Source organism: Neopelma chrysocephalum, unplaced genomic scaffold (genome assembly GCF_003984885.1).
Source record: "Neopelma chrysocephalum unplaced genomic scaffold, ASM398488v2 Primary Assembly neopelma1_77, whole genome shotgun sequence".
Lineage (NCBI taxonomy): Eukaryota > Metazoa > Chordata > Aves > Passeriformes > Pipridae > Neopelma > Neopelma chrysocephalum.
The window spans coordinates 4,626,547-4,652,730 of record NW_020897738.1 but is presented as its reverse complement, the minus strand read 5'-3'; the positions used below and the strand labels follow the sequence as shown (position 1 = coordinate 4,652,730).

The window sequence follows — 26,184 nt, the reverse complement described above, 5'->3', positions numbered from 1 at the left end:
GCATCAGCTTCACCCAGCAAACCCCAGCAACCACATCCCCCAGACAGGTGGTGGCTGAGCAGAGCTGAGATCACTCACTGCAGTTTTGCATCACCCGGGAAACAAAGGGAATCCCCCCAAAGTCTTGATTTTTTTTGCCACAGAAATAAAGGGGAAGGGCTGAGGTTTGTTCCCTGCACTGTCAGGAATCTGAAACAGCTCACAGACACAAACCCTCCTTAAGGAGCCATTCAAACTTGTTAGTGGAAAATCATCACTGGAATAGAAAATGTTGTTACTGCATCAGACTCCTTGTAGATTCCTGCTGTATTCTGAATCTAATGGTTTTCTGGAGAATTTTACAGCAGAATTAAAAAAAAAAAAAATATTTGCTTATGCACTGATCAAATTAGCACAGAACTCTGTGTGCCTATATTTTCAACTGGAGAAAAAACACTGAGAAGATTCAATATTTATGTAATGTTTTATGGAAGTTCAATAGAAAAATCCAATATAATTTCCCAATTAAAATCACCTGCTAGTTGACTTACATCCATTACTATTATCTCAAGCCACTGTATACTGAACCTATTCACACAATAGTGTTATGTGAACATGCATAGGTTAAAAATTAGTAATTACTGTCTAGACAATTCACTCTTAGCTATAGTTGAGTGAATATAATGAATAATTTATTTGATTAATTTTGCATTCCTTTTCCTCTTTGTGAATTGATCATGACCATGGAAAACCTGAAAATGTGCTCATTTATCAGAATTATTTTCTGTGAATAATTCCTAGCCCAAGCATTTTTCCACCAAACAAACCATTCTTACTTGTGGACTGAAATTCATGTTATAGCATATTAGCTATGGAGACCACTGAGACTGTTGTTCCTCTTTTCTTGAGCAGCTCATTATGGAACTAGCAACAGTGCTAAAGTGCTCTTACCGAAAAAAAACCAAAAAACCAAACAGTTTGATGCTCATTTTGTTATATAAGTTACATAATTAAGAAAACTTATGCAACTTATAAGCAATAACTAATTCTAAATGTTAAATAGCAAATTTACAACTGAAAATAACTGATACATATGAATCTTTATGAATGCTGTTATTGATCTATGCACATGTTTCTGGGCCACTGTGCCCCATCCTCTTGTCAGCGTAACTGGACTGACTTCGATACACACAACTCACTGGAAACTCACTGAAAATACCTTTATTTCTCTGTAAGAGATCCTGGTTAATAGAGTTAAACAGCCAGGTCCATCTAAAACTCCCAGGAAGTCACTCTCTGGAGCTCCTGGTGTCTTAGTAACTTCCAGAAATCCAGCCATGAGGCTCAAATTCTACAAATGACTCCCAGTTCTTCACCATCATGGGGCTATCACACTTCAGAGGGCTGGAGTTTTGCTTTTAATGTAAATTGCTGGTCCCTAGAAACCAGATAATATTACACTGCAAACATTTCTTCTGATCTCCATCGGCAGAGTTAGATTTGAGCTGGCAAATCTAGAGGCAAGAAACTAAACAATCATTCCAGCTCCCTATTCTGACACAGAATTTAATAGCACCGTTTTCCCTTTGAAATTTGCTCTTCATTGGTGAGCTTCAAAATGGAGCCTGGAACAATGAGGGGTTTTAACTCTGCAGCAGATCAAATACATTTTGATATCCATACTCTATAAAGAAGAAATGACACACTAATGAGAGACAGAGATCAAATGCTCTGTTTGTTACTTAAATCTCCAGCAACATGAAGTACATCAGGGCTGTTAACCCATGCTTGGCACACCAGGGTGCTGCAGTGTCCAAATGGCCCTGCATTTTCTTAGTATCAAACTAAATTCTTGTGGCTCCTCCTCTTTCACAGGGCCAAGCCAACACCACAGGAATTCACTTGCTCCTGACCACAAGGAAACAATGGGAGGAGAAAATACATGTGCAGGAATGGGGATGAATGAAGTGTGATTTTGGGATTATATTCTCTGGCCTTTTTTCTCCCACTCTTTATGACAACCCTACGGGGACACTGCACAAGCAGCAGCTGCAAACACTGGCTGTGATCAGTGCATAGGTCAGGGCAAGGTACTTTCTCTGTGGGGATTGAGAAGAGCAGATTTGGGCTCTCTCCCAAGCACCAGCCAGCACTGGTCCCATGGCACTGAGGTTTTGGGCAGTGGTATTCCCAGAAGCTGTGGAAAGCAAGCTGGAATGATGAGAGCCATTGCCATTTCAATGAATGTACCAAGCCAGAATTCGAAGGTCCCAAAGATTATTAAAAACTTGATTAGTGTCTCCCTGCTCTTGTTCACACGCTTCAGCACGACACCAACTTTTCACCCCATGAAATTCACTGGACCCATTTCTTCCCCAGTCACAGCAGGGAGTGCATTTATTCCCTCTGAAAAACCAGGAACTTGCAATGCCTGCTCCTCCCTGCCCTCACCAGTGCTGATGCCTCCCCCTGCCACCTCCACGAGGGAGTGCTCTCTTCTGCCTCAGACTGATCTCAAAGGAGATCCCAAAAAAGTGCCAACCAGCACAAAATGCAGCTTGGCCTTCCAGCTCCACGGGAGGCAGACCTGGGAAGCTGCTAGTTCTCAAACTTCAGAATTGAGCACCACAGAATATTACAGGGCTGTCCCAAAGCACCACGTTAAGAGTGTCTTGATTATATTAATAAAGCTGCAGTTTAGCATTTTCAGTAAAGCTGAGGCACCTTTGGAAGACATTTCTTCCTACACAATAGCTGCTTATATGCTACATTACTACCTCTAAAGCTCTCTGATTGCTGCTCTGCTCCATCTTTATGATACCATTTCAATTTAATTAAAAAAATAGAAATTACATGTAAAATAATTCCTAAGCCTAACTGATATTGGGGCCACGTAAATCAGAAGTAACTACATTAAGGTCAGTGACACCTCTAAACATGAGTTGTGTAAAACACAAATGACTGTTTAAAAAGGAAAGCTTTCACTGCAGCATGTACATAAGAAATACAGTCTATATATACACAATACAAAAGTAATTAATGCAGAAAGGACTCAGCTTGCTGTACATCTTATAAATACAGGCTGACTACTAAATACTCCTAATAAGACTTAGTCTCCAGCTAGCAGAACAGCTCAAAAACAAACATAATTTTGTTCATGTGTGCCCATTATATTCATGTGCTGATTTAATTAACAGTAATTTCAGTATCTCAGAGATTTCTTCTCGGTTTTACAAATGATGCCCTTTTGATGAGGGCTTTGGTTCAAATTACTGGCCAATCAGCTGTAGACCAAGACTAGAATGCTAAGTTAATTGGCAATAAAACCAGAACGAGCACGCTGGAAAAAATTACAGATGAGCCAAATTATTGGGTAATTGTTAAGGAACAAGAAGAGTCTCGTTTTAGGTAGACAAAGTGAAAGCTTTGTGGCTCCCTCCAGCACACTCTTTCCTTGGTCTGGGTCCTGCTAACAGTCTGTACTGCTCACAAAATCACTTCAGGTAGGCTCAGCTTATCCCTCTGGCAACCACTCTGTCAGGAGGTTCCCTGTGCCTTCATTCCTGGCCTGCAGGAGGTCCCACCACTCTTGATTGTCTGTCAAGGGATCCCTCCATCAGCTTGCACTGAACTCCCATCGGGACATTTTCCATCGGAAGCAGCAAACCTAACGGAGCAGAGGTGTCCCAACAGCCCTCCAGTGGCTGCCCATCCACACAGCTCAGGGGAAGAGCACCTCTAAGCATTTTCCTCTGCACATTTATTACTGGAACCACTTGCTTCTAACAAGAATTTAGTGCCTGTGCATCCTTTCTAAGAATAGTAACCCTCCACATGGATCAAAGAGACCTGAGCTCACTCTGGCTGCAGCAATACCTGGATGTCCTCCTACCCTTGATATATGGTCAGCATGTTACCTCTTCCAAAAACAACCTTATTTAGAAACACCTGACCAGAGATGCTCCAGGAATTCATCAATCAATTCTGAATTACAGTCTCTTTCCAAAAATGGGGCTGTGAGGTGCAGAATTCAGGCATCATCAGTCTGATCTTCAGAGAGAACTATCTCCAGAGCATTGCACTTTTAATAAGAAGGCAGGGCAGGAAGCACATGGAAGTGGTACATGCACACAGCCTCATGTCAGTGGGATTAATCACGGAGCAGCCACAGCATGGAGCAGGAGGAGGGGGCCATGGAGCCTGCCAGGAATGGCCACACGGCACAGGGAGGGGACGTGCACTGCTGGAGAGCAAGAGGGGGCAGAGAAGTCCCCTTTATCTCTCCCCAGCAGTTGCTTGCCTGAGCGATCATAAATTAGTTCCAAAACTGCATTTTACAGTGATGACAAAGAAGAAAAGCAATGCCACACTTGGGGCACTCTGGGGCACGTTATCTAAAGGCAGATGCTGGTGTGGGATCAGTGCAGGCATTCCCACAACACAGGAAATCCTGCCCCCTTCCCGGTGCTGGGGAATTTTCTCAAGGAGAAATACGGGATATAAAAAGCCAGCCTGCTATGCTGGAAGGGCCTTCATTCCACGGGGTAATCTCTTGCATTCATCCAAACTGCAACCAACCAGCAATATGTGGTCAAATCATTGCAATTTGGTAAGTTTTGGAGTGACATCCAAGAGGAGGATTAGTGAAAAATGCTGCCTTTAGGACTTGATCCTGAGTGGCTTGCAACAGGATCTCTGAAGCACTTGGCACCAGCACTCCTGCATATTCATTAATATTTTGGACTATGGTTGTAACGAGTATCAGCAAGTGTATCTAATTTCATGAAAGAAAATTACTGGTTCACAGTGGAATAACACGGTACTTTACTCAAGCAGGCATAAAGCAGGAGTATGAAAACCCTCATATAATCTCCAGCTATTGTCATTCAATGTTTATCATCCAACACAGTTGAATACAATTCTTATCTTTGATGGATGTGGCACACAATAGCTGTTTTCTTGAGTGCATCATAAATATTAATAGTATTCACAGAGCTTCTTAAAATTTGTCATGTCACATTGCTTTCATGGAAACATTCAAAATGCCATTATTTTTGTCCCACCAATAGCAAATTTTCCTTTAGTTTCGTTCTTTCTTTTTCACTCTCAAAATTAAATGGTAGAGGATGTTTAACTGAGCAGAGGAAAAAAGGGATAATGGTTCACATTGAGCCATTCCAGAACCTACTTCACATGCCCAGAATTAGACTGAAAGAGAAAAAATGTGATACCCTTTGGAAAACACAGTCCAGTTAAAAATGAAACACTTCATGAAATTGTTTGGAATTTCATTTTTGGAACAACACTGAGAAATAATGCTGACATTATCAAAATGATCCTACTCTGCCATATTCAGAATGGGACATTTTCACTTAAAAAAAAAAAGGCACTTTTTTTCCCCTCAAATTAAATATTTGTACATTGTTGTTTATATCCTGGGTGCATGAAAAGCAGCATGGGCAACAGGTCATGGGAGGGAATTCTGCCTCTCTGATTTGCTTTTGTGAGATCCCACCTGGAACTACATCCAGCTCTGGGGACCCCAACATGGACCTGCTGGAACGAGTCCAGAGGAGGCCACGAAGATGCTCCAAGGGCTGGAGCCCCTTTGCTCTGGAGCCAGGCTGGAAGAGCTGGAGGTGTTCACCCGGAGAAGAGAAGCCTCTGGGGAGACCTTAAAGCCCCTTCCAGTGCCTAAAGGGGGTCCAAGAGAGCTGGAGAGGGACTTTGGACAAGGGCCTGGAGTGACAGGACAAGGGGCAATGGCTTCAGAGGGCAGGATTAGAAATTAGGAAGAAATTCTTCCCTGTGAGGGTGGGGAGGCCCTGGCACAGGTTGCCCAGAGAAGCTGTGGCTGCCCCTGGATCCCTGGAAGTGTCCAAGACCAGGTTGGATGGGCCTTGGAGCAACCTGGGATAGTGGGAGGTGTCCCTGCCCATGACAGGGGGATGGGACGAGATGATCTTTAAGGTCCCTTCCAACCCAAACCATTCCAGGATTCTATCATTTAATCAAGTTTAATCAAACACCTCAATTCTACAAGGAAACATGTTTTTCTGCTTTTAAACTGTTTTGATCACTCCAAAGTCCCTTTTCAGAATGTCTGTTCCCAGTGTGTTGAAATCCCTGGGCTTTGCTCAGTCAGACAAAGCCCATGTGGCCATTCCTCGTGACATGAGCTCTCCACACATTTCTCTTCCAGCATGTTTTAGAGTCAGGAATCTTCCCCTGGATCAAACCTAATAAAATCTTCAGTGCTTTGTGTTTTGGCTGATGTGTTTCAAGAAATGCCTTAAAATTTCATCTTTCTCCATAAAATTCACCCTGTGGTTGTCAGAACAGCCTTACAAAACAAAACCATTTAATTGTCTATGACAATTAATTTGAAGATGGTAATAATTGCACAAGATAATATCTCTGCTACAAAGACATAAAACATTCAGTATGGGCATGGGAAATAGAGTAATACAACAGAAGAATCTCTTTTTTCTTATTCTGTACTCTCTCCACAGTAGTTAATTTGCTCTTAGTTTAAAATCAATCCTTCCAGTGTGGGGTTTTAGGAAAGCTCAAGGCTTCCATCCTGCTGCCATTAATCAATGTTAAAATTCACACTGAAATCTGTGACTGGGGAGCCATAGATTCCAGTTTTATTTAAAAACAATGTTGATAATCCCTGCTATTTCTGGGATTAAGATCTACACCATATTGAATTTATATTTAAATATTTTTTCTGTGAAATGGCAAAATCATGTTCTGGGCAGGTCCCTTTGCATGAAAAGTAGAACAGAGAGGCACTGTGTGACTTAAAGGGAACCGGAAGGCCAAAGGTCAAAGTGATTTCAAGTAAGAAATATGCATTAAGTGCAATGGATAAACATGTAGAGGACAATTTTGCATATAAATGCATTTAACCAACTTCTAAACAATATGTAAATCATCTGGGTTTGCTAGAAATGACTGATCCTATTCTTGACATTCTTGACACTTCAGGATTAGGTGTTTCTGTTTGTTTTTTTTAACTGACTCCATAGAAAGCAAAGAAAAAAGGCTGCTAAAGCTTGATATTTTCTATTTTCCTTTAAGGGGAAGATAAGCTGCTTTCTAAGTCTGGGTCAGCTTCCTCCTTGGAGTGAATGTGCTCCTTTAATTGCTGTCTGAATATAAGCTGTATCTCCATTAGCAAAACACAATTTCTGTAGAAAAAAATAAACTCTTTAAAGGTTTGGGGTTTTTTCTACTTTTAAACACTCCCTTTTTGATAGTTGATGTTCTATATAGGAACATGGGCACTCAAATTCCCAGTACTTCAGACACCTTTTAACTTGTGCTGAATTAAAATGAACGCACAGAAGAAATCTTTTCCCCAAAGAAGGGCACAAGGATCACGGCGAACGAAGCCACGGCAAAACCCGAATAATGGGACAGGATGGAATCTCAGCAGACCCACGGACAGGAGGTACAAACCAAGAGAAGCAGTCCCAGGAAACAGGATTTCTAAACTTCAGAATGACTCTTTGACCAGAAGGTCACAGAGGCATCGCTGAGCCCAGAGAAGCTCTGCAGCCCATGGTTGGACAGGGCTGCACCTGGGTCTGTCTGGAGATGGTGCCATGGCACGTGACAACATCCCCAGCACAGTCCAGGCACCCCAGCCCTGCCTCTGCTGCTCAGAGAAGACCAAACCAAATATTTTAGAGAGGGTTTTCTGTGTAGTCAATCGTTTTTGGAAAATCTTCCCACAAGTCTATTTGATGTTTTTAGTTTAACTTTTAGGCTAGGAAGCATGCAGCCCACACTGGGAATGATCTATCGGAACACGCCATGGATTCTCCATGAATAAGACACCGTGCCATCTCCTCTGCAAATGGGAATTTGGTGACATTAATCCTGGACTGGATTTACCCTCCTATCCACTGGATACTCAGCAGCCAAAGCTAGCAGTACACTAAAGAAAAAAGGAAAGAAAACAATAAAAACCCTCACCTTGTGTTCCTGCTTTTTCTAAAACAAATCTGGAAAGTGTTGCACTCAGAAATCCCCTTTCAGCCTGAGTTATAGAAATGGGCACCTTTAAGGACAATTTGTCCATGTGTTCTTGTCTGTACATTTGCCAGCAGCAACCAGAGATTATTCAGCCTCCCATTTAAAAGAAACCTCATCAGAGTATATACAGCCATCTGTGTAAGTGATTCACAACATTAGTAAACCATTAGTCAACCAATAGCTTACGTTTTTTGGGGGGGAAGAAACAAGATTTCTGAAGACATAGATTAAATACTTGTAGGCTACACAGAAATGTTTCAGGCTGAGGGGCCTGGAGCCCTGGTGAAATATTGATTGTTGCATTTGAAAAACACTTTAGAATAATGACAGTCTGGGAATTACAATTCCATTGCTACACAAGAAAGGATTTGCAGCACGTATATCTAAAAGACCAGTGCTGCCAGTCACAGACCAAGCCATCATTTTCCTAGATAAGAAGAGAATGCCAGATATTCGTCTATTATTAAACCTATTGTTCCACGAGCCGTCAGCCTCAGCTGGAGCCTTCTTATAAAAACCAGTTAAAATCCATCTCTTCAATGTCTTGTTCTTTACTTTGACTAAGTTCCTGGTTGCCTAGAAACTCTCTAAAAGACCTGGATTTTTCCTTTTTCTTTTTTTATCTTTTTATGTTTCCCCAACTGTTAGTTAGATAACAGATTAATCAAATCACATTTATTTGTGACAGAAACCTGGATGACAGGCTCAAAGCTGGTGAAGTGTTTGTTTCTTGCACCCCAGGAGTGTCAGACTCCACTGCCTTTGCTACCAGAAACTTTCCATAACTATGGAAATTGCAGATTATGTCTGCTTAGATCAAGACAGATAACTGAGAATTGTATCACCACTGGATAGAACAGCTTTATCTCTGGTATCAGTTTTTGCAATTTACAGGACATACACTTCTACTTTTCAAGATTATTATATTAATTATTATATATTGTTAATATTTGACAATATATAGTTATATATGTAATATATAGTTATCTATAATTATATTATAGATAATATATAATATGTTAATTATTATATATTATTAATTATTATTAAGACAAATCAAATTGTTTAGTTTAGATCCAACTTTACAATGTTCTGATGGACCTGCTGGATGCCTAAAACACCCCTTCTGATGCATCAGACTACAACCAGATTCACAACTCGCATCCTATTCCAATGTCATAAACCTTATTTTAAAATAATCACCTGCAGTGTTTATATTTAGTAATTGTAACAGCAGAAGGCAGATTCTTTTCCTGATATTCAGTAGCACAACAAAAAATGGAACCAAAAAGAGCTTCAGGTGTGCTTTCCTCACCTTGATCTGTTATTCTACTCCATGTGATGGAAATGGATCACCTTTCTACTTTGGGGGACATTAGTTCCACGTGTTGGTCTGTGCTCCAGCTGTTGGAACAATCAATTATCAGAGACACTTATCGCCAACAAGAAAACAAGATAAGCCTCCCAGGAGCAAAGCAGCTGCCACCTCCTCCTGACAGTGCATCGTGGAATGTTAAACTGAACAGGTCAGGATCCCCAAAGGTGCTCAGGGATACGTTTGTGCCTCACAGGAGGAAGGTGCAGTAAATGCTCAGGGCAGAACCCTGCGTGGATCTCCAAACTGCTCAATGGCTGATCAGACTCATTCGTTTTCGACAGCTGAAATTTCTCAACAATTCTTTATCTCTAAAGGATATGACAAAAACTCGGATGTAACTAAGTATTCCTTCCAGCCTCCTCCAAAGAAACCTCCAGGAGTCAAATATTCCAACTTCTAAATAGGCTTCAAACTAAGGGAGTAATCCTCACATCCATGCGTTTTTACCTGAATTAAATCGGCTTAAACAGCTATGCACAGCTCAGGTGATAAAACAGCATTTGCATTCTTCAAAGCCACTCATCCCTGCTGTCATTAGTTCTTGGTGCTATAAATCCTACCTCTTTTCTAACCAAAATAGTTTTTAGGGATAATAAGCAATAGCACTGCACGATTTTTTAAGTGTTTTAAAATGTACCTTTAGGAGTATGAAAAGTGACTTACAAATCATTCAGAAACAGGTAAAACCAGCTAAGATTGACTTAATTTCCATTTAATTTTCCATTCTCATCAAGCTTGGTTTATTCAGGTCTGATTAATTAATTTCCGTAAAGAGTTCTGAAAATATAAAAGATTACATAAATACTAAATAATAATAGAGTACTTAAGGAAAAACTCATTTGTTAATTTGCACAGAGTTTTAGCAATTAGCATTTATTTATTTCACCTATGTAAGCAGGCCCATCCAATCCCTTTTAGCTACCAGAAAATGCTCTAGCAATTACAGGACGACGCATCTTCGCAGATTCTATGTGTCACAGTTCACAGAAAATGAATTTAGAATGACTTGCAAAGCTGTACTTACAGAGGAATACGCACACATAGATGGTTTCCATATATTTTCAAAACCACTGTCCCTCCTAACACAGCCCCAAGATGCACAACTTTTGCGATTAAAACAGCAGCGCTCCGAAGGATTTCAGAGGTTTTTACGTTTTGAGCTTTGTTTTCTCAGCCTGTTGTCCAAAGAACTTAAAATTTCACTGACCACTTCTAAAGCAGTCTGAAAATAAAGAATCATACATTCCCCTAGGTACTTATAAGTGGGTATCTTATGACACCTTGTCTCAATACATATATACATACATATATATATATGTTTATACCTGTACAGCTGTAGCAGAGGACAATTATGCATATATCCATCTTTCATGCTCAAAAGGGGTGAATCTCCCAGTCTAGGCTTATCTACAGAAAAAAAAACCCTTCCAGGCTATTCTGGGAGAATAGCTATAAAACAAGGGCCAGGTAGGACTGGTACATAAGGCACAGAATCTGGTCTGATCATCTCAGCATAAGCCACACTGAACACCAGACAAAACAAACAATCTGTTTCCAAAATGGTGTAAAACGCACACAGCAACACCATCTGGGATCAGATCACACCTGAGGCTGGAAAGGCTGGAAACGGTGCCAGTGAGACAAGAAGCGCTTCCCACTCGGAATTGATTTTGGGCTGGTGCTCTGGTCACCTGCGAGGAGGCAGCAAGGCCACACTTGGACTGAACAGAAACTGGGGCTTTTTGTAGGGAGCACGGGCTGAAAGCTAAACTCTCCCCTCTTATGTCCTTTCCCCTCTCAAAACATTCACCAAGCAAAACCAACGTGTTGTCCCACATGGCTTTGGCTGTGGGCAGGCAGGGTCACTTCCTTCTCCACGCTCCTCTCAGCAGCTGGGAATGAGGGAAATGACAGCACAGCTTAACAGGAGCATTCCCCACTATCTTCCCCTAGAATAAGTGCTATAGGACTGAAGTGTCTCAGCTGGCATCTGATTTAGAAGCAGGGCCATAAGCACAACTCCACACAGTCAGCCTGCCCTTCCTGCAGCAGTAGGGGCAGCACAGCTGGCATCCAAACCAGCTCCCGAGAGGTTCAGGCTGAATGCAACTGTGATTCTATCTTGATATTTTTCCTTTGCCAGGTCTCCCAGGGATGGTCTGCATTCCCACGGCATCCTCTCTGTGCACCTCCCCACTTGCAGAGTCTGTATTGCTCATCCAGGAGCAGAGATAAGACTTTCAGAAAGCAAATCCTCAATTACTGGAGTGTGCTGTTTCCATCTGGGTGTAGTTTCCTAGGAAATCCCAACTGCCTGGCCCTGTGCAGTTGCTGAAACTGGATGTTTCAATTAGAGGGAGCTCAAGGATCTGGGGAGAACTGTGAGATGATGCAGAAAGCAGGTTCCCTTTCAATATGAAATGTTGTTTTATTTTCTCTCATCAGTGCAAATGTTTTATTTATTTACATATTCTGAATGCACTGAATTTGGCTGTAAAGATTTATTACATTTGGCCAATGAGATTTATTATATAGAGGATCATTCAAATTAAAATGGACAGTTTGGGAGGAATTCCCAATATTCCAAGATTTTATTCTAGTCCTTCTCCAAAAAACGTATAAAATGCTTCAAGAAACCCACAACATTCTACAATTATCAAGAACATTTGGGTTTGCTACACTGAGTACTTCCACTTTTCTCACATTCTAACAAGATTCCAGATTCTTCCTAGTGTCCCTATCAAGATTTAAAAATCTCTGTTCCTTTTTAGTCACAGCTCACAGGCACTGCAGTTTACCATCATGTTCTTTGACCGAGTTATATGGGATAACCCCACCTCAGGAGCAGGCTAAGAGCAGGCATGGAGCACTGAAATCCTACCCTGGCCAGGATTTCAGCTATAGACTCTCCCTGGTCCTGTTTCCTTCTGTCCTTCTTCCCTTTCCTTCAATCTCAAAACTCTGCTTGTTAATGCACTGCCAAACTGATATAACTAATATGCAATATCAATTCACTAAAGCAAGACTGTTGGCTAATAAAGAGCAATTTTTTTTCCACGTAATGTGCAAAAATCGGTTTAATCTTCACTTACAGAAAACAAAAAGCAAAAAAAGTAAAAGAATGCTTTTCAAGCTTGGTACCAAATGTACATGTTAACAACACTTGTTTTGATGTTAAAAGCTTCTGTGAACTCAGCAAGGTAAAAAATCAGCCCTTTTCATCAGGCTATTATTCAAAGGTTACTATGCAGTCTCCAATATTTTTATCTACTAAAAAAAAGCAAGATAGAATGAGAAAAATATTCCCATCACTATCTCCAGAGTCACCACAATGCAATGACAGGATAAATTCTCTGAGCGCTCTTCCAATTTTCTCCTCTTTGTTTAAGGAAGTAGCATGAAAAACAAACATAAAGTCACGATCAACTGCAGCAACAAACCAGTGATATTCCAAAGTACATGGAATAGGATGTCTTCTCATTAAAAAAAAACAAAGTTGTCTACAGAAAGACAAAATTAAAGTTTGGTTTTCTTTAGCAGGGTTTCACAGCTAATTTTTCCACTAAGTTCTTACTGAATCCACATCTGTCTTCCTACTGGAATTTTTTCTTCCTCGTGACACTGTGCTGCACTTCTTCATGTAAGTGCTGGTGCCATTACCACTGAGATATCACAAGGGTTTGGTAATCCCATCAAAACATTCACTCCTGCAAAGCAGGCACTAAAGGTTTTGCTCGAACCCTAAACTCTCAAAGGAACTCTATGTTTTCATCCATAAATATTCAGTGTTTACAATGAAAGAGTGGATACACTGACAAGGAATAACGAGTAATTTATGTTCAGTGCAATGGTAAAGGCATGGAAATACTCATTCCTGAACCCTTCTGTGGTGCTATTTTGAGGGGTCAAGGTCCAGGAGATGACCAAACTTTGCTTCACAGCACAAGTGCACTCAGAGGGAGCTGCCTTACCAATGAGCCAGGCAAATATTCAAGAGGAATGAACATTAAAATACTTTTAGTTCAGTCTGGAACGCTCAGGAATGTTCTTCTCTGAACAACAAAGGATGATGTGCAGAGTGATTGTTTTTTGCTCCTGATAGGGCAATGTAGGGCTGGAACCTGCAGTTCTGGCAACAGAACAACAGTTGATGACTTCTAAATGAAGCAGAGCTGCAAACTGGCAAACACAGGGAAAGAAATGCCAATAAAAGTCCCTGCCATTGCTGTGATCAATTCTCCAATGAGTCCTGGGCCAAGTCAGTCAGGGATGCTCACGTGCAACCACAAAGTGACAGCCTACATGAGAGACCCATTTAAGGATTAAGGTCATAAATTCACTAAAAAATCCTCACTTTTTCCTTTACTCCACAGTTAGTTTACAATGTCAAAGTAACAGAGATTAGATCAACTCCACTCTGAATTCAGGTTCAGCCCCAGATTTTGTCCAAGAACAATCAGAGACAGCTGAAGTGGCCAACAGCTGCCATAACTGCAAAGAGATGAAGTAAAACCCTGGCAAATCCCTGGCAGAGAGAGCAGCAAAGCTCTGATCCAACATTCACAGTGAGCTTCTGGGATGCATTTGCTTTTCTTTTATATCCATGGTGCTCTGCATGGCACAAACTCCTTGCTATCCACCTGAAACCACGGTGCTAAGTGCAAGATGTTCCTGCACCACATTCCCTCATTATTACATCTGATTCACTATTACTACTTGATAATATTCTATCCACACAACTGGAGTTTTGTTTCATCTCCTACATGCTTCAAAAAGAGGGGGAGTAGAAGAAAATTTTCTATTGACTTTTCTGCACGTAATTTCTCCTCTATCAACATGCTGCCAGAAAGTGCAGCCTTTGGCAGCAGGAACTGAAAATTAAAATCATTTGGAGTCTTGTTTTCTTTACAAGCATCTTACCTTTCTTCTGGTCATGCCAGTGGTCATGCAGAGGAAAATGCCAATATTTGTTGGTTGTATGGTGTAATAGAAAGAAAATTAGCACAGACCAACTCAGAAAGGAAAGGTAAATGTTCATGAGAAAGTAAGCAAAAAAAAAATACCAGAGTGTTTTTGAGGTAACTGGTGTAACATCCTGACTCTCTGGCTGTTTCTCTAGTTTTACACCCAAATATCCCCACTGACATCCCTGTTCATGTGCAAAGCTCTAGTACTAAAAAGTCCACCAGGCCCAAACATAGGTCAAAGGTCCCTGCTAGAAAAGGTGCCTTTGATTTTATCAGGATATATTTGCATTTTTTAAATAAATCATCAGCCTCAAGCTTTCTGCACACGCACACCTTAAACCTGCCTGGAAAACATGTTCAACAGCTACACCTCCAGAAAGCATTTGATCCTTTCTATGTAACTCAAACCAGACCTTTTATTAAATTGACACTTTGCAGTTCACTAGACTATTTGGCTCTTTTGGGGAAAAGCACAGCAGAAAACAGTCCAGTTGTTTGGTTTAGCAATGAAGTTTCCCACACATGCATGCTAATTTATTTCATTGAAAATGTCCCAACTAATTACAACATTTACCCTCAGAGCACAGGCATGGCAGTCGCATTAATACACCAGAAGACAACGGCTCCAGAGGAGCCATTACCATGTACCAGGCCAATAATCCACAAACAGTAAAGGATTTTCACAAAAGACCCAAATGGTTTCCAAGGAGCCATTCTGGCATATCAGGTAAATAAAATATTATTGAAATGCATTTTTTGCATTTAAATCACTTGCAGCAGGTGCATAGGAAGTAGCTCATAATAAAAAGGCTCACATTCCCTGGAATACTAACGAGGATCAACGCTGAGCAAAAAAAAAAAGGAGGAGCAGCAGGTTCTTACCATGGCAAGAGGAACAATTCCCACAAACATTGTTCGGCTGACGAAGATCTCGGAGACCATCAGCTCGCTCACGGAGTCATCCCGGGGGTATTCCACCTGCCAGGTGATCTGCTGGGCCCCTGCCAGGCTGCTGGTGTTGTCAACCTCAAAGTCCATCTGCAGGATCTCATAGGAGGACATGTTTGCTCTGGGAAAAAAAAAAAAATAATTCCCCACAAAAAGATTCACCTTTATCTTTTACTCACCAGACAGTTTACCATTAAATGCAACATACGGATTTGAAGACACTGAGAGAAACCTAAATAAAACTACACACTGGGCAACTGCTACACTTTCTAGGTAGGGCGACACTGTATCTTTTAGTTTCCTGAAATGGAGGCATTTTTCCCATTAAATTCAGGCATTCATTCTTTATAATCGCAGTGAACTTACAGAATAAGCCACAAACCCTGGGAAAAGCATTGCACAGATGTTGCTAAATTATTTAATACACCATTATTATAATTTTGATGCTGCGCAACAGGAATGCTCGGCCATACCTCATATTGTGTCAGAAATGAGCTCTTGTGAGGGAGAAAAAGTCTTTCAAACCCAAACTTGTCTTTATCTCAGTGAAAAAAATGCATTTGCAAAATTATCCATGACAATAAATGAGGCATAGACCATCCTTATTTTCAATTCATGACAACACTGTACTCGTCAGTGGTGCAGACTTGTAATTATATGGCAATCATTATATATTTCTCATCTGGAAATATAAGTTTAAAAGTAAAGAAATGGATGTAAATGCATAGCATTGAGAAATGAATTTAAAAATTACTTCTGCTTCTTTTCTTAACAACAACACTTAGCACTCTCCTCAGGTCCAACACTATGTAAATATTAATAATTAATCCTCAGGTTAGAAAGAAAGATCTTATCTTCATGTTACAGAGAAGCAAACACCAAGATTTAACCAACATCACTTGGCATATCCACAGCAGGGATCTGTTTAGAAGACAGACCTCTGCTCATCCAGCACTTTGCTTCCACAAAACTTAAGGTATTTTACAGATCAGCATACAAGCTCCATTCCCAATTTTCCAGACAGACACCTGCAGTGTGGAGACCTGATAGAGGTTACAAAACACGGAGAGGGGGTGGAAAGGCAGCAAACTTGAGTGCAGACCCAGCTGCTTCATCAGATCATTGGAGAGACAACTGATGTTCCCAACAGCACTGAAGTTTTGGGGTATGTGCTCATAAATTGGTGAAAATGTGAGTTTGCTGTATGTGAGGCCATTCTGTAACAACTTGAATGTTCTCTCACCGTGAGCAGGAGAATCTTGTTCCCCACCCAGGGATGTTCCCTGTGCCTGCAGGAATCCCTCAGTAATCACCCACCTCTGCACCTTCACCCTCTGTCCTGTCCCATGGTGTGCCCTTTCCCTAAAGCAGTGACTCCAAGAGCTGTGTGTTTGCAGAAAGTTTTATCCTGCTGCTACAGAGAACAGAGACTTTAAACATCCTTTTCCTCTTCCCAACTGCACAGAGGCAGAATCTGGGTTTGCCATATGTTTTTGACGGCTCATTGTAAAGGAAAAAAAAATCTGAACAGGAATTATTGATTTTCATGTTTTCTTTCTGACAACAAACAATGCAAACACATGCTTCAATGCCTGGAGGATAAATATTTTCCCTGCTGACAGAAGATAATATCCACCTCCAGGCAAAACTAAAAGCTATTAAGTCATCTTTTGGGTGGCCAATCAGACAACCAGCAATAGCCTTTTAAGATAAATTTTATTACACAATAATAAGGATGTAATTAAGCCATTTCTGTTAAAAAACATAACCACTGTGGGCACCATGATGGAGTACTCAACTTCATAGTTTTTGGCATTTCACTTCCAGCAGTTTGTTTTATCTAAATTACGTAAAACTAATTCACTCACGACACAGATATAAAATTCAGATATGAGCTTTACACTAACTATGGATCTAGATATTGGGCCTGCCAAGGTGTGTTTAGGTCTGCAATTTAGCTTCAATCTGTTCAAGTCAATAGTTGCCATTCACAAAAACACCCATGAATGGTTTCAAACTCAGAGCAAAAACACGGGCGGAGGATTTTGGTTTAGATACACAAATAATACATCCAGTTAGTCTGCAGTGATAAATCCATTCCACCTGAATAAATTCCATTCCAGTTCCAATGACTGGCACTTCTTTGAGTTCAGCCCATCATGCCTTCAATTTACTCCTTTCCTGTTTTTCCTTTTACACATCCAAAAAGAAACGACAGTAGTGGGTTTATGTTTTTAAGACAGGTTGGGACTCAGATCTCCCTAAGAGGAGCATGTGTGGGTCTTGGCTCTACAGCAAGCTGAAGTATATGACAGGGAGTAAAACAGCTCCCGTGCCTGTAAACACGCAGAGACCTTCAGTGCAGCCTGAGCACAGCTGTAGAGCTGCACAAGACAGAGCTTCCATTTAAAGGCAGACATGGTTGTCACTGCTGGGTTAGCAAGGAGTCTCTCTGCATCTACAAAAGAGCACCAACCCATATATATAAACTTTCCTCAGATCTAACTATACTAACGCATGAACTAAAGCAAAGCTCACTTCCCAGTCCTCATCCTGGTTCCAAAGAGAATCCTTATCATCACCTGGAAAAACAGTGTGGCTTGTCAAACATTTTTCTGCTTTGTGTCAGAAGCAAATGCTGTAGCATGACATACTAATACTGATCAAAGAAGGATCCACTTCCACTTGAACTTCTGCTAAAAGAGACGGATTTGCTGTCCCTATCCATTTTTCACCTACAGAGTTTCTCCACTGAGTGTACAGCTCTAGAAAACCAGTATTCAACTTTCTGGACTCTTTTATTCACCAGCAGGTTTCCAGTTACCTTTTAAACAACGGGTGAATGAATTTTCTCTGAAATTATGGTGTCCCTTTTGTCCTCTTTAGGACAGAGATTCAGCCTTTGAGCAATGCCAAGTGTTGCAGTATCTGGGACACCAAGTGCCCCACGGACTAATCCACCCTCTATGTTCTAAGTTCCTTCCCAGGTTACAGCTATAGCAAAAACACATGATAAAACCTGAAAAGCGAATTTCCTTCATGCTCAGACCAGTGCCTGTCTATTGGCTGCTGCATCTCTTATCCCACAGAGGCTTCTTTCCTAGTAGAAAGATTGGTATTACATTCATAATTCTTGCAGTTTATTAACCATCCTCTATAATACCATGTGGGAGACCACTGCCTTTTTCCACTGAAATTGATGGAGGTTGCTAACGTAAAACCAGAGATAAATTAAACCATAATCAAGACCTCAAAGGTTAGCATTTACTTATGTCAGCTCCATTAGCTGATGAATTCACATCCCAACACCTGTATCTAAATTTCTCTCCTGGCTATGCAGCATTACACTATAACCCTTTTTAAAAGCAGTTGTTCCACCCTGCCATGGCAAATCTTCAGCTTTTAGTCTGATCTGTCAATCTGCAACTGCCTGGTGAAGACAAAGTGCTACCAGTGGGAAAATCCACAAGCAGAGAAGACAAGGACTGTAACTCATGCTGTTATCAGCCATTAAATCCCGTTAAACCAAATTTTATCCTATCAAGATTTTTCAACTTTTTCTGGAGAACTATTTCATTTTTCTCTTAAATAAGTTTGTACTCTTGGGAAGAGTCTGATGGAATCTAAGGACTACAAATCACTTCTCCTTTCCACATCTTTCTTCTCTTTTTAGTTAAATATTTCCATTGTCCAGCGAAGTTTTTTCCCAGCTTAGGATTTTGCCAAACCCCAGTTTAGAGGAGCAATAAAAAATAAAAAGTCAAAATTACTTTTATAAAAAAAGATTATTTCCTGCAAGCACAAGGAAAAGACCTTATAATTTTAGGCAGCTGGCATGCTTGCTAATAAGTCCATTTCTATGGAAATGAGTTCATAACTATTAATTTTGCCTGCTCCTGATCTATTCTTGATGAGCCTTTCAAATTTAGAAAAGCGCTTCATGATTCTCTCAATTTGGTAATTACTAACTCCCTTTGATGAATCCAGCCCAGTGTTTCAGACATGAGACATTCATTACACATTTTTCTCTCTGGCGAGAGGAGGAAAAAAAAAACCCCATGGGTCTTTTTGGATTTATTTCCTCTCACAAACTCCAGTAAGTAGGTCCTCTTCTTCAAATTGTGATTTATAATCCTATCTGCGTACTCTCACAATGCTGCCTCTCTCAGGTGGTAGAAGAACTTCCAAAATCTTGATATTTCTGCACAATCTCCTATTGTCTGCTCTCATACCTGTCTGATGCATTCAAACCAGGTCTCCAACAGCCCAGCCAAGCTTTGTAACATCCCCAGTTCTCATTCCATACCCAGCAGTTGGTGGGCATGGTTGTGACCCCAGCTGGAGGAGAGTTTTAGCACAGAATGGTAAATCCATGCCAAATAAAGCCAACCCCAGATCCAACCTACACCAGAATAGAGAGTTATCAGGACAGGAATGTGCTGCTAAGCCCCAGAGCTTTCCAATGGACACATCCAGGTGGGCAGCTGGAAAACTGGAGAGGAATGTTTAACAAGGACAGGGGGAAACGGCTTTAAACTGGGTTGGTTAAGATTTGATATAAGGAAGAAAATCTTTCCTGTGAGGGTGGGGAGGCCCTGGCACAGGGTGCCAGAGAAGCTGTGGTTGCTCCATCCCTGGAAGTGTTCAGGGCCAGGTTGGACAGGGTTTGGAGCAACCTGGGCTAGTGGAAGGTGTCCCTGCCCATGGCAGGGGGTGGGACTGGATGGTTTTTAAGATCCCTTCCAACCCAAACCATTCTATGATTCTACAGTTCATTACCTCATTAAGTATTTCTATTGGAATTCATAGGTTTGGGGTTTTTTTCCACAAAATAATAGATCACTGTGAAGATCCAGCATAGCTCTGATGTGAGAGGTTTTAACAAGTACTACAAAATCACCTGACATTGAAATAATAATGAATTTAATTTTATTTTTGTCTAAACCAAACATGGAATTATTGAATTAAGTACTGGAATGACACTCAGGGATGGATGTCATGACAGCATAACAGTCCAAACAGTATTTCACTTCAACAAACGTCTATTATTCACTATTATGAAATATTTCCATTGCTAGACAACCTGATGGGCCTGCCCTATGTATTTGAGAGAGAATGAAAGATGCCACAGTGAAGGATGATAGAGCAGGACACTGCAGTGCCATGGGCACATGGAGGGGTTTTTGGCTCACACTGTCAGGTCATCAACAATTTAGGTGATAAAAGTCAGACACTTCTATTAGTGCAGTTGGCTGTTACAGGAAATCATGAGTTTCATTCATTAATAAAGTAATGTTTTCAATAAATGGCAATTTGTTTATGAGGCCCACAGCAGTGTAAACAAAACTCTAAAAAATGGAACAGACACGAGGTAATTGAAAATAATCCAATGCGTGGTATCATGTTGCTTCAGAATCTTTTCAAGGTTAACAATGGCCAATTCTTTCTCTGACAAATTGTAACCAAATTCAATAAGAATTAAACTGTTACTGAATTCAATGAGAATTTAGTGACCTTACATTACCAAGGTACACTAGTTTATAAAATATTTCAGTAAAAAAGGTCTCACTCCTTCGATCTCAAGAGGATTAATTTCATAAGTATAGTTTACTGAAGAGCAAACACTTACAGAAGGAGGCTTTTCAACAACTGATTGGAAAATACTCAAGACCCTAATTTCCTGCTGAAGTCAAATGAAGCAACAGATGGCCAGGACCTCTGGGGGAAAAGATCCAGATTAAAGGTCCTGACCTTTTCCCCCTAAGGAAATTAAGATCCCAGCAGCCTAAGACGAAGGAAATGAAAGCAAATACCTACTAACAGGGCAGCATGCAGCTTCTGAATTATGAAGATTTGCATACTGACAGCCCTTCTGCCCTGCTGAGAGCTGCTTTCCTGCACAGGGCACTGGGTAACAGGGACAGGCAGCAGCTGACACCTTCAAAACCAGGGTATCTTTGAGCACCCACAACATCCTTACAACACCTCACTGAGGTGAAACGGCCACACCTTGTCTTACACACAAGGTCTGACTCAATAATGGATGTTTAGACCTAAGTCCTGTTCTCCCAGCACCGTTTTCATCGGGCTGTAAGGACACAAAGATGTATTTGAGGTTGGAAGAGCCTGCTCACACTGTTCTCCCGGGGTGGTTTGCTGAGGAAGGGGCTCATCCCGAGGAGCACTGGAGATGGGCCAGGCTGGAGCCCTGCAGAAATGACAGCAGGTATCCCTGTCGAGTGTTGCAGTGTGGATGAACATCCCTAGAAGCCAGGGATGTCCTGAGTACTTCTGCAAGCTTTTGCATCCACGTGCAAATGTTCAGATGACACGGTGCCACTGTCCCTTGCTGCGCTGGCCCCAGAGGTTTTTGTTCTGCTGAGGGGAACCAGACAGCTGGGACACAAGGGAGGCACAAACACCTGAAAAATGCCCTGCTCACTCCTCTTCCATGGCACAGCACAGAAGGGCAGGGCAGGACAAAGACAGGATGGATGGCAGGTGGAAATTAAGTCTGCAGGGATGGAAAAAGTTTGCTTGTTTTCCTCTCATGATGCATTTCAAAGTCACAATTTACCATTTGCTCTGCTGTCTAACAGAGAACTTGCTCTGTTGTCCAGTTTACTTTACACCAAATACAGATTTTTTTCCAAAACACTTCTTGGTGCCTGATCTTGTTTTTCTTTCACTGCTGTAAATTCATGTTTTTCACAGATGCATGGGCAAAGAAAATGGCTACAGAGGATAAACCCGAGCTGCTCAATCCATTAAGAATGTATGGATTGACACAGCACATTTTAATAATCCAGTAAAAGTCATAAAAACAAGAAGAAAATATTTTTGTTCAAAACACACCACCAAGACCACATATTACTCATGTTATTTTGCTTAGCCAACATTTTCCTACAACTGAAAACAATAAATCTAGATAATGAGCAAACCTTTTAAGCTCTTCAGCTTCCTCCACTGCCAATTCACAACTGTGCTGCTCACTAACAACTTGCAATAACTTCCACTTTATTTGATTTTATCAACATCATCATGACAGCCCTGGAGACAACTGAGACAATTGCTTCAATTATTTTTATTTGCTTGCACCCTTGTGACAGTGTACAAAAATGCTTCTGGTAAAAGAGTCCTCAGATGCTATTTTAGTCAACCTTTAACAAAACAACTTTTAGGACCGAATCCAGTATGTGTGTAATTGGTGAGTTCCATTGGTAACATCTATTGCTGGCACTGGGACTCCATTTGTACCTTTCTAATGACTCTCCCCTTTTGAAACTGCATGCAGTCTTTTGGGGTTTAAAAAAGCGTTTTGATTGCTTTGGAATGTTTTTCTGACTACTATTTAGAACTTCTTTATTGCTGTGCTGTGTGTTTCTTAAAATAAAGCTTCTCTGCCAGGAGGAAGCATCTTGCTGGGGAACATAACAAACACATCCAGTAGGAAACTGGGGCCAGAGTTTAGCTGATGTTGGATGCAAATATAGAGGGAGTTATTGTTGTTCAAAAAATAAGAATGATTTTATGATGAAAGACATGCTGAAACCTATCCAGTTAATAAGTATCAACAGCCCAAATGGTGCTTATAATTTTTCTTTAACTATTCAGAAATTCTTACATATTTACATACCATAATCACACGGTCTATTTTCAACATTGCTGTGCAAGCAACTGAAATATATTATAAAGCAGAGATGGATTTTTAAAGGACCAGTGACTGAAAATTCAAGATAATAAATTCGGTGGTACAAGAAGTTCTTTGCAGTGCAGGAACTCACATACAAACACCCTTGTTCCACAGACTCTCAAGAGACCTTTAAAAGAACAAGAGCACAACTCTGGGAGCCTGTGCTGCAGCTGAATAACCCAAGGCACAGGTAACTTCAGCCAATCTGGGCGTGAAGTCAATGCAGCAAACATTTCACTTGACCTCAGAGAAAACAGAGAGGATGGTCAGGGGCATCCAGAGGCTCGATGGTGGAGACAGGAAACATACCCTGAAAGCTACTGCTGGAAATCCTTGGTGACACACTGCAGTGGGATGGGACAGACTCTGGGCTGTCTCTAATGTCACCACAGAACAGCCACATACACGAGTTTCCTGCAGGTAATGAAGCAGAAGAAAAAGGCTCCTCCACCATCCCCACACTGGGTTACTGGCCACCAGCTCAGCATAGCTGAAGGGGCTTCATTCAGAGTCTTTCTCTTCTCCTGCCAACTATTAAATGGAAGACATGCAACAGTTTAATTTATTTGTATGTCTTCCAAATGTATTGTGTCAGGAAGAGTGACTCTATGTGGCAGCTCCTGAATGTACACAATTATGTAATTTTTGAGTTTTATATTTACAAATAACGTATGCAGCTTCCTCATCTTCCTAGATAAGAGCTTGGATAAGTGACCTGGAGGAACCCTAATGGCTCAAAACACATTTCCAATAACACGTTTCCTTGTCATTTTAAACATTTCATGATTTTTATATGCCTGACAACAGAATTACATGATCAGACCCTTCCCTATACAAGTCCATGAGAAAAGAAAAACACAACTAGACCTAGGAGAAAGTTCCTTGCAATCCAGTTGCTCTTTTGATCTCAGAATTACAATTGAGGATGACAGCCGGATCTCCCTGGGGAGAAAAATCAACCAGAGGGGATCTAGAAATGCAAATTCCCCATGCACTGAATTTATGAATGAAAGGAAAGGGCAGACAAGTTGCAGACTGTGACATGAATATACCTAATGTGCTGGAGGATACATAAAACAGGGACAAATGGTGCTCTCCTCTTGAGGATTTGAAAAGCTAAGTCAAGACCTTTTTAACTTAATCCTTTGCTTAATGGGTAGAGAGTGTAAATAAGTAAATAACAGAACACCAAGCAGACAGCAAAGACAATGGGACATTTAAAAACAGTCGGGTTTTTTTTATTTCTACAGCTTGCTAAGACTGCACAGAACTCATAAGTCTGCTGTAGAATCTACTGTAATGCTACCTGCATGAAATAAAGATCAAAATAGAGACATGGTAAGAATTATTTCATTCCTCCTACCTTCTCTTCGGATTTAAACAAGATTAAGCATCTAATGAACTAGACCCAGCTTTCTTTGAATCTAATGTACTCTGAGATGGAGAGATAATGTGCAGGCTGCCCTGTGGCTAATTCACACTTGTGCTAAGAAATAAATGGCCATGGCAACATCCTGAAAGCAGGGAGCAAGGTAGCCCATTAACATTAACACAAACGGGACCTCCTCTCTCCCCACTTCCCTGAGAGACACATGGTGTGCATAAAATTGTTTTATTTTAAAGGCTGATAATTATGTTTTAAAAAAGAGTTAAGCGTTTCCTCTCGCTGTTGAAACCCACTGAACAGACAGTAAAAACATGACAGTGAGACTGGCACAGACACATCAATTTCTCAAGTTTTAATTAATAAACAAGATTAATTCATCCAGCTGAGCAAACACAGGGTGGATCAGGGTCTACATTCAGTGTATGAACAGAAAGAGCCATCTGCAGTAATTCTATGTACCTCCATTCTTTGCTAGTTGAAATCAGCATGAAGTCCTGATCTTCATATCAAAACTAAAAGCAGGAGAGAAACAACCAGTTCTAATCCAAGTCACCTCATTAAAAGGCTGGTTTTGTTCCAAAAATGAATCCAAATATCCCTAGACATGCGAAGATAACTCCAAATTACCAAATACAGAGGGGTGGATTTAATATTTCTCTTTTTAAAAATCACCCCATGATTACTTTTTAATAGCATGAAAGTAAGGTCAACACAACAGTCATCCTGTAACATCTCCAGGTCACCTTTCCAAAGGGCAATCAAGACTTTGTCACACTTGCAAGTCAATGATTTCCCAACATGTGACGAATTCCAAGGCAGTGACAGCTAATGGGGGGCAGCTGGAATATTGCTCAGAGCCAAGGTCATGCCATGAGTAAATGAGTGCAGGCACAAGTGAGTAAAAAATGAGATTAATTAATTTAGGCTCTGAAAAGGAACAATTAGAAATGGAGAGGGGAGAAGTGGTGTTCCATCCCACCTGCCCCACTCCTTTGTTTAGATGATAAAAGACAAAACATGATACCAGAACTTCATTTCAATGAGTTTTCTCAGCAAGAACCCGTGATGGAGTGGGGCTGAGCATCCAAGTTGAGCTGCTGACCAGTGTGAGCCAGTCCAGACACACTGGGAAGGATCCCAAGGACATCTCACCAAGGATATTTCATCAGTGAGTGTGAGCAATGTATGACCCAAACACAAGAGTAGCAAAAACACTGGTGTGATGGAGAGGGTGTTATATTGACTCTCTTATTACCCACTACAGTAGTAACATAATATGGGGATTGATTTGTTTTTTCATTTTCCTTGCTACAATTGAAAATGTTACCTAAGCAAAAATACCAGCTGTCACAAAGAATGAAGAGACAGATAACAGGATTTCTAGAAAAAGAAGGCAGGTTCCTGCAAGCACTGCAAATCATACTAAAATACATAACATATCCCTAACATAATGGGTTAACATAAAGCAGAATTAAGAAAAATTATTCTCTTTCTATTCCTATTCCTCTCTTCCCTGAATCTTTTCAGGATTTCATAATCTCTTCCCTTCTCCCGCCCCCCTCACAACTCCCTTCCTCCCCATAACAGAATATGCTCGGCCCTGGAAAATTGTTTAGCTGAAATCCTCAGATTTTGTCGAGTCCTGGCATTCTTTGGACAGCTGTATTTACACCCATTGCTGGTGGGTAGTCATGCTGGAAGCAATTAGCTTTCATGCTTTTTCAATATCGCCTTTCAAAAACTTTGAGATCCCTCATCGCTATTGATTTAGATGTAGAAAAGCACA

At 40.8% G+C, this 26,184-nt stretch overlaps 1 protein-coding gene across 5 annotated transcripts in view; it reads right to left on the bottom strand.

The window, feature by feature from the left end:
- Positions 1-26,184, bottom strand: part of TMEM132B (transmembrane protein 132B) — a 227,175-nt gene that overhangs the window by 54,249 nt on the left and 146,742 nt on the right. For all 5 annotated transcript variants that reach the window (XM_027689456.1, XM_027689453.1, XM_027689452.1 and 2 more), the window contains one exon: positions 15,253-15,439. In XM_027689456.1, the coding sequence (XP_027545257.1) occupies positions 15,253-15,439 (187 nt within the window). The remainder of the gene's footprint in view (positions 1-15,252; positions 15,440-26,184) is intronic.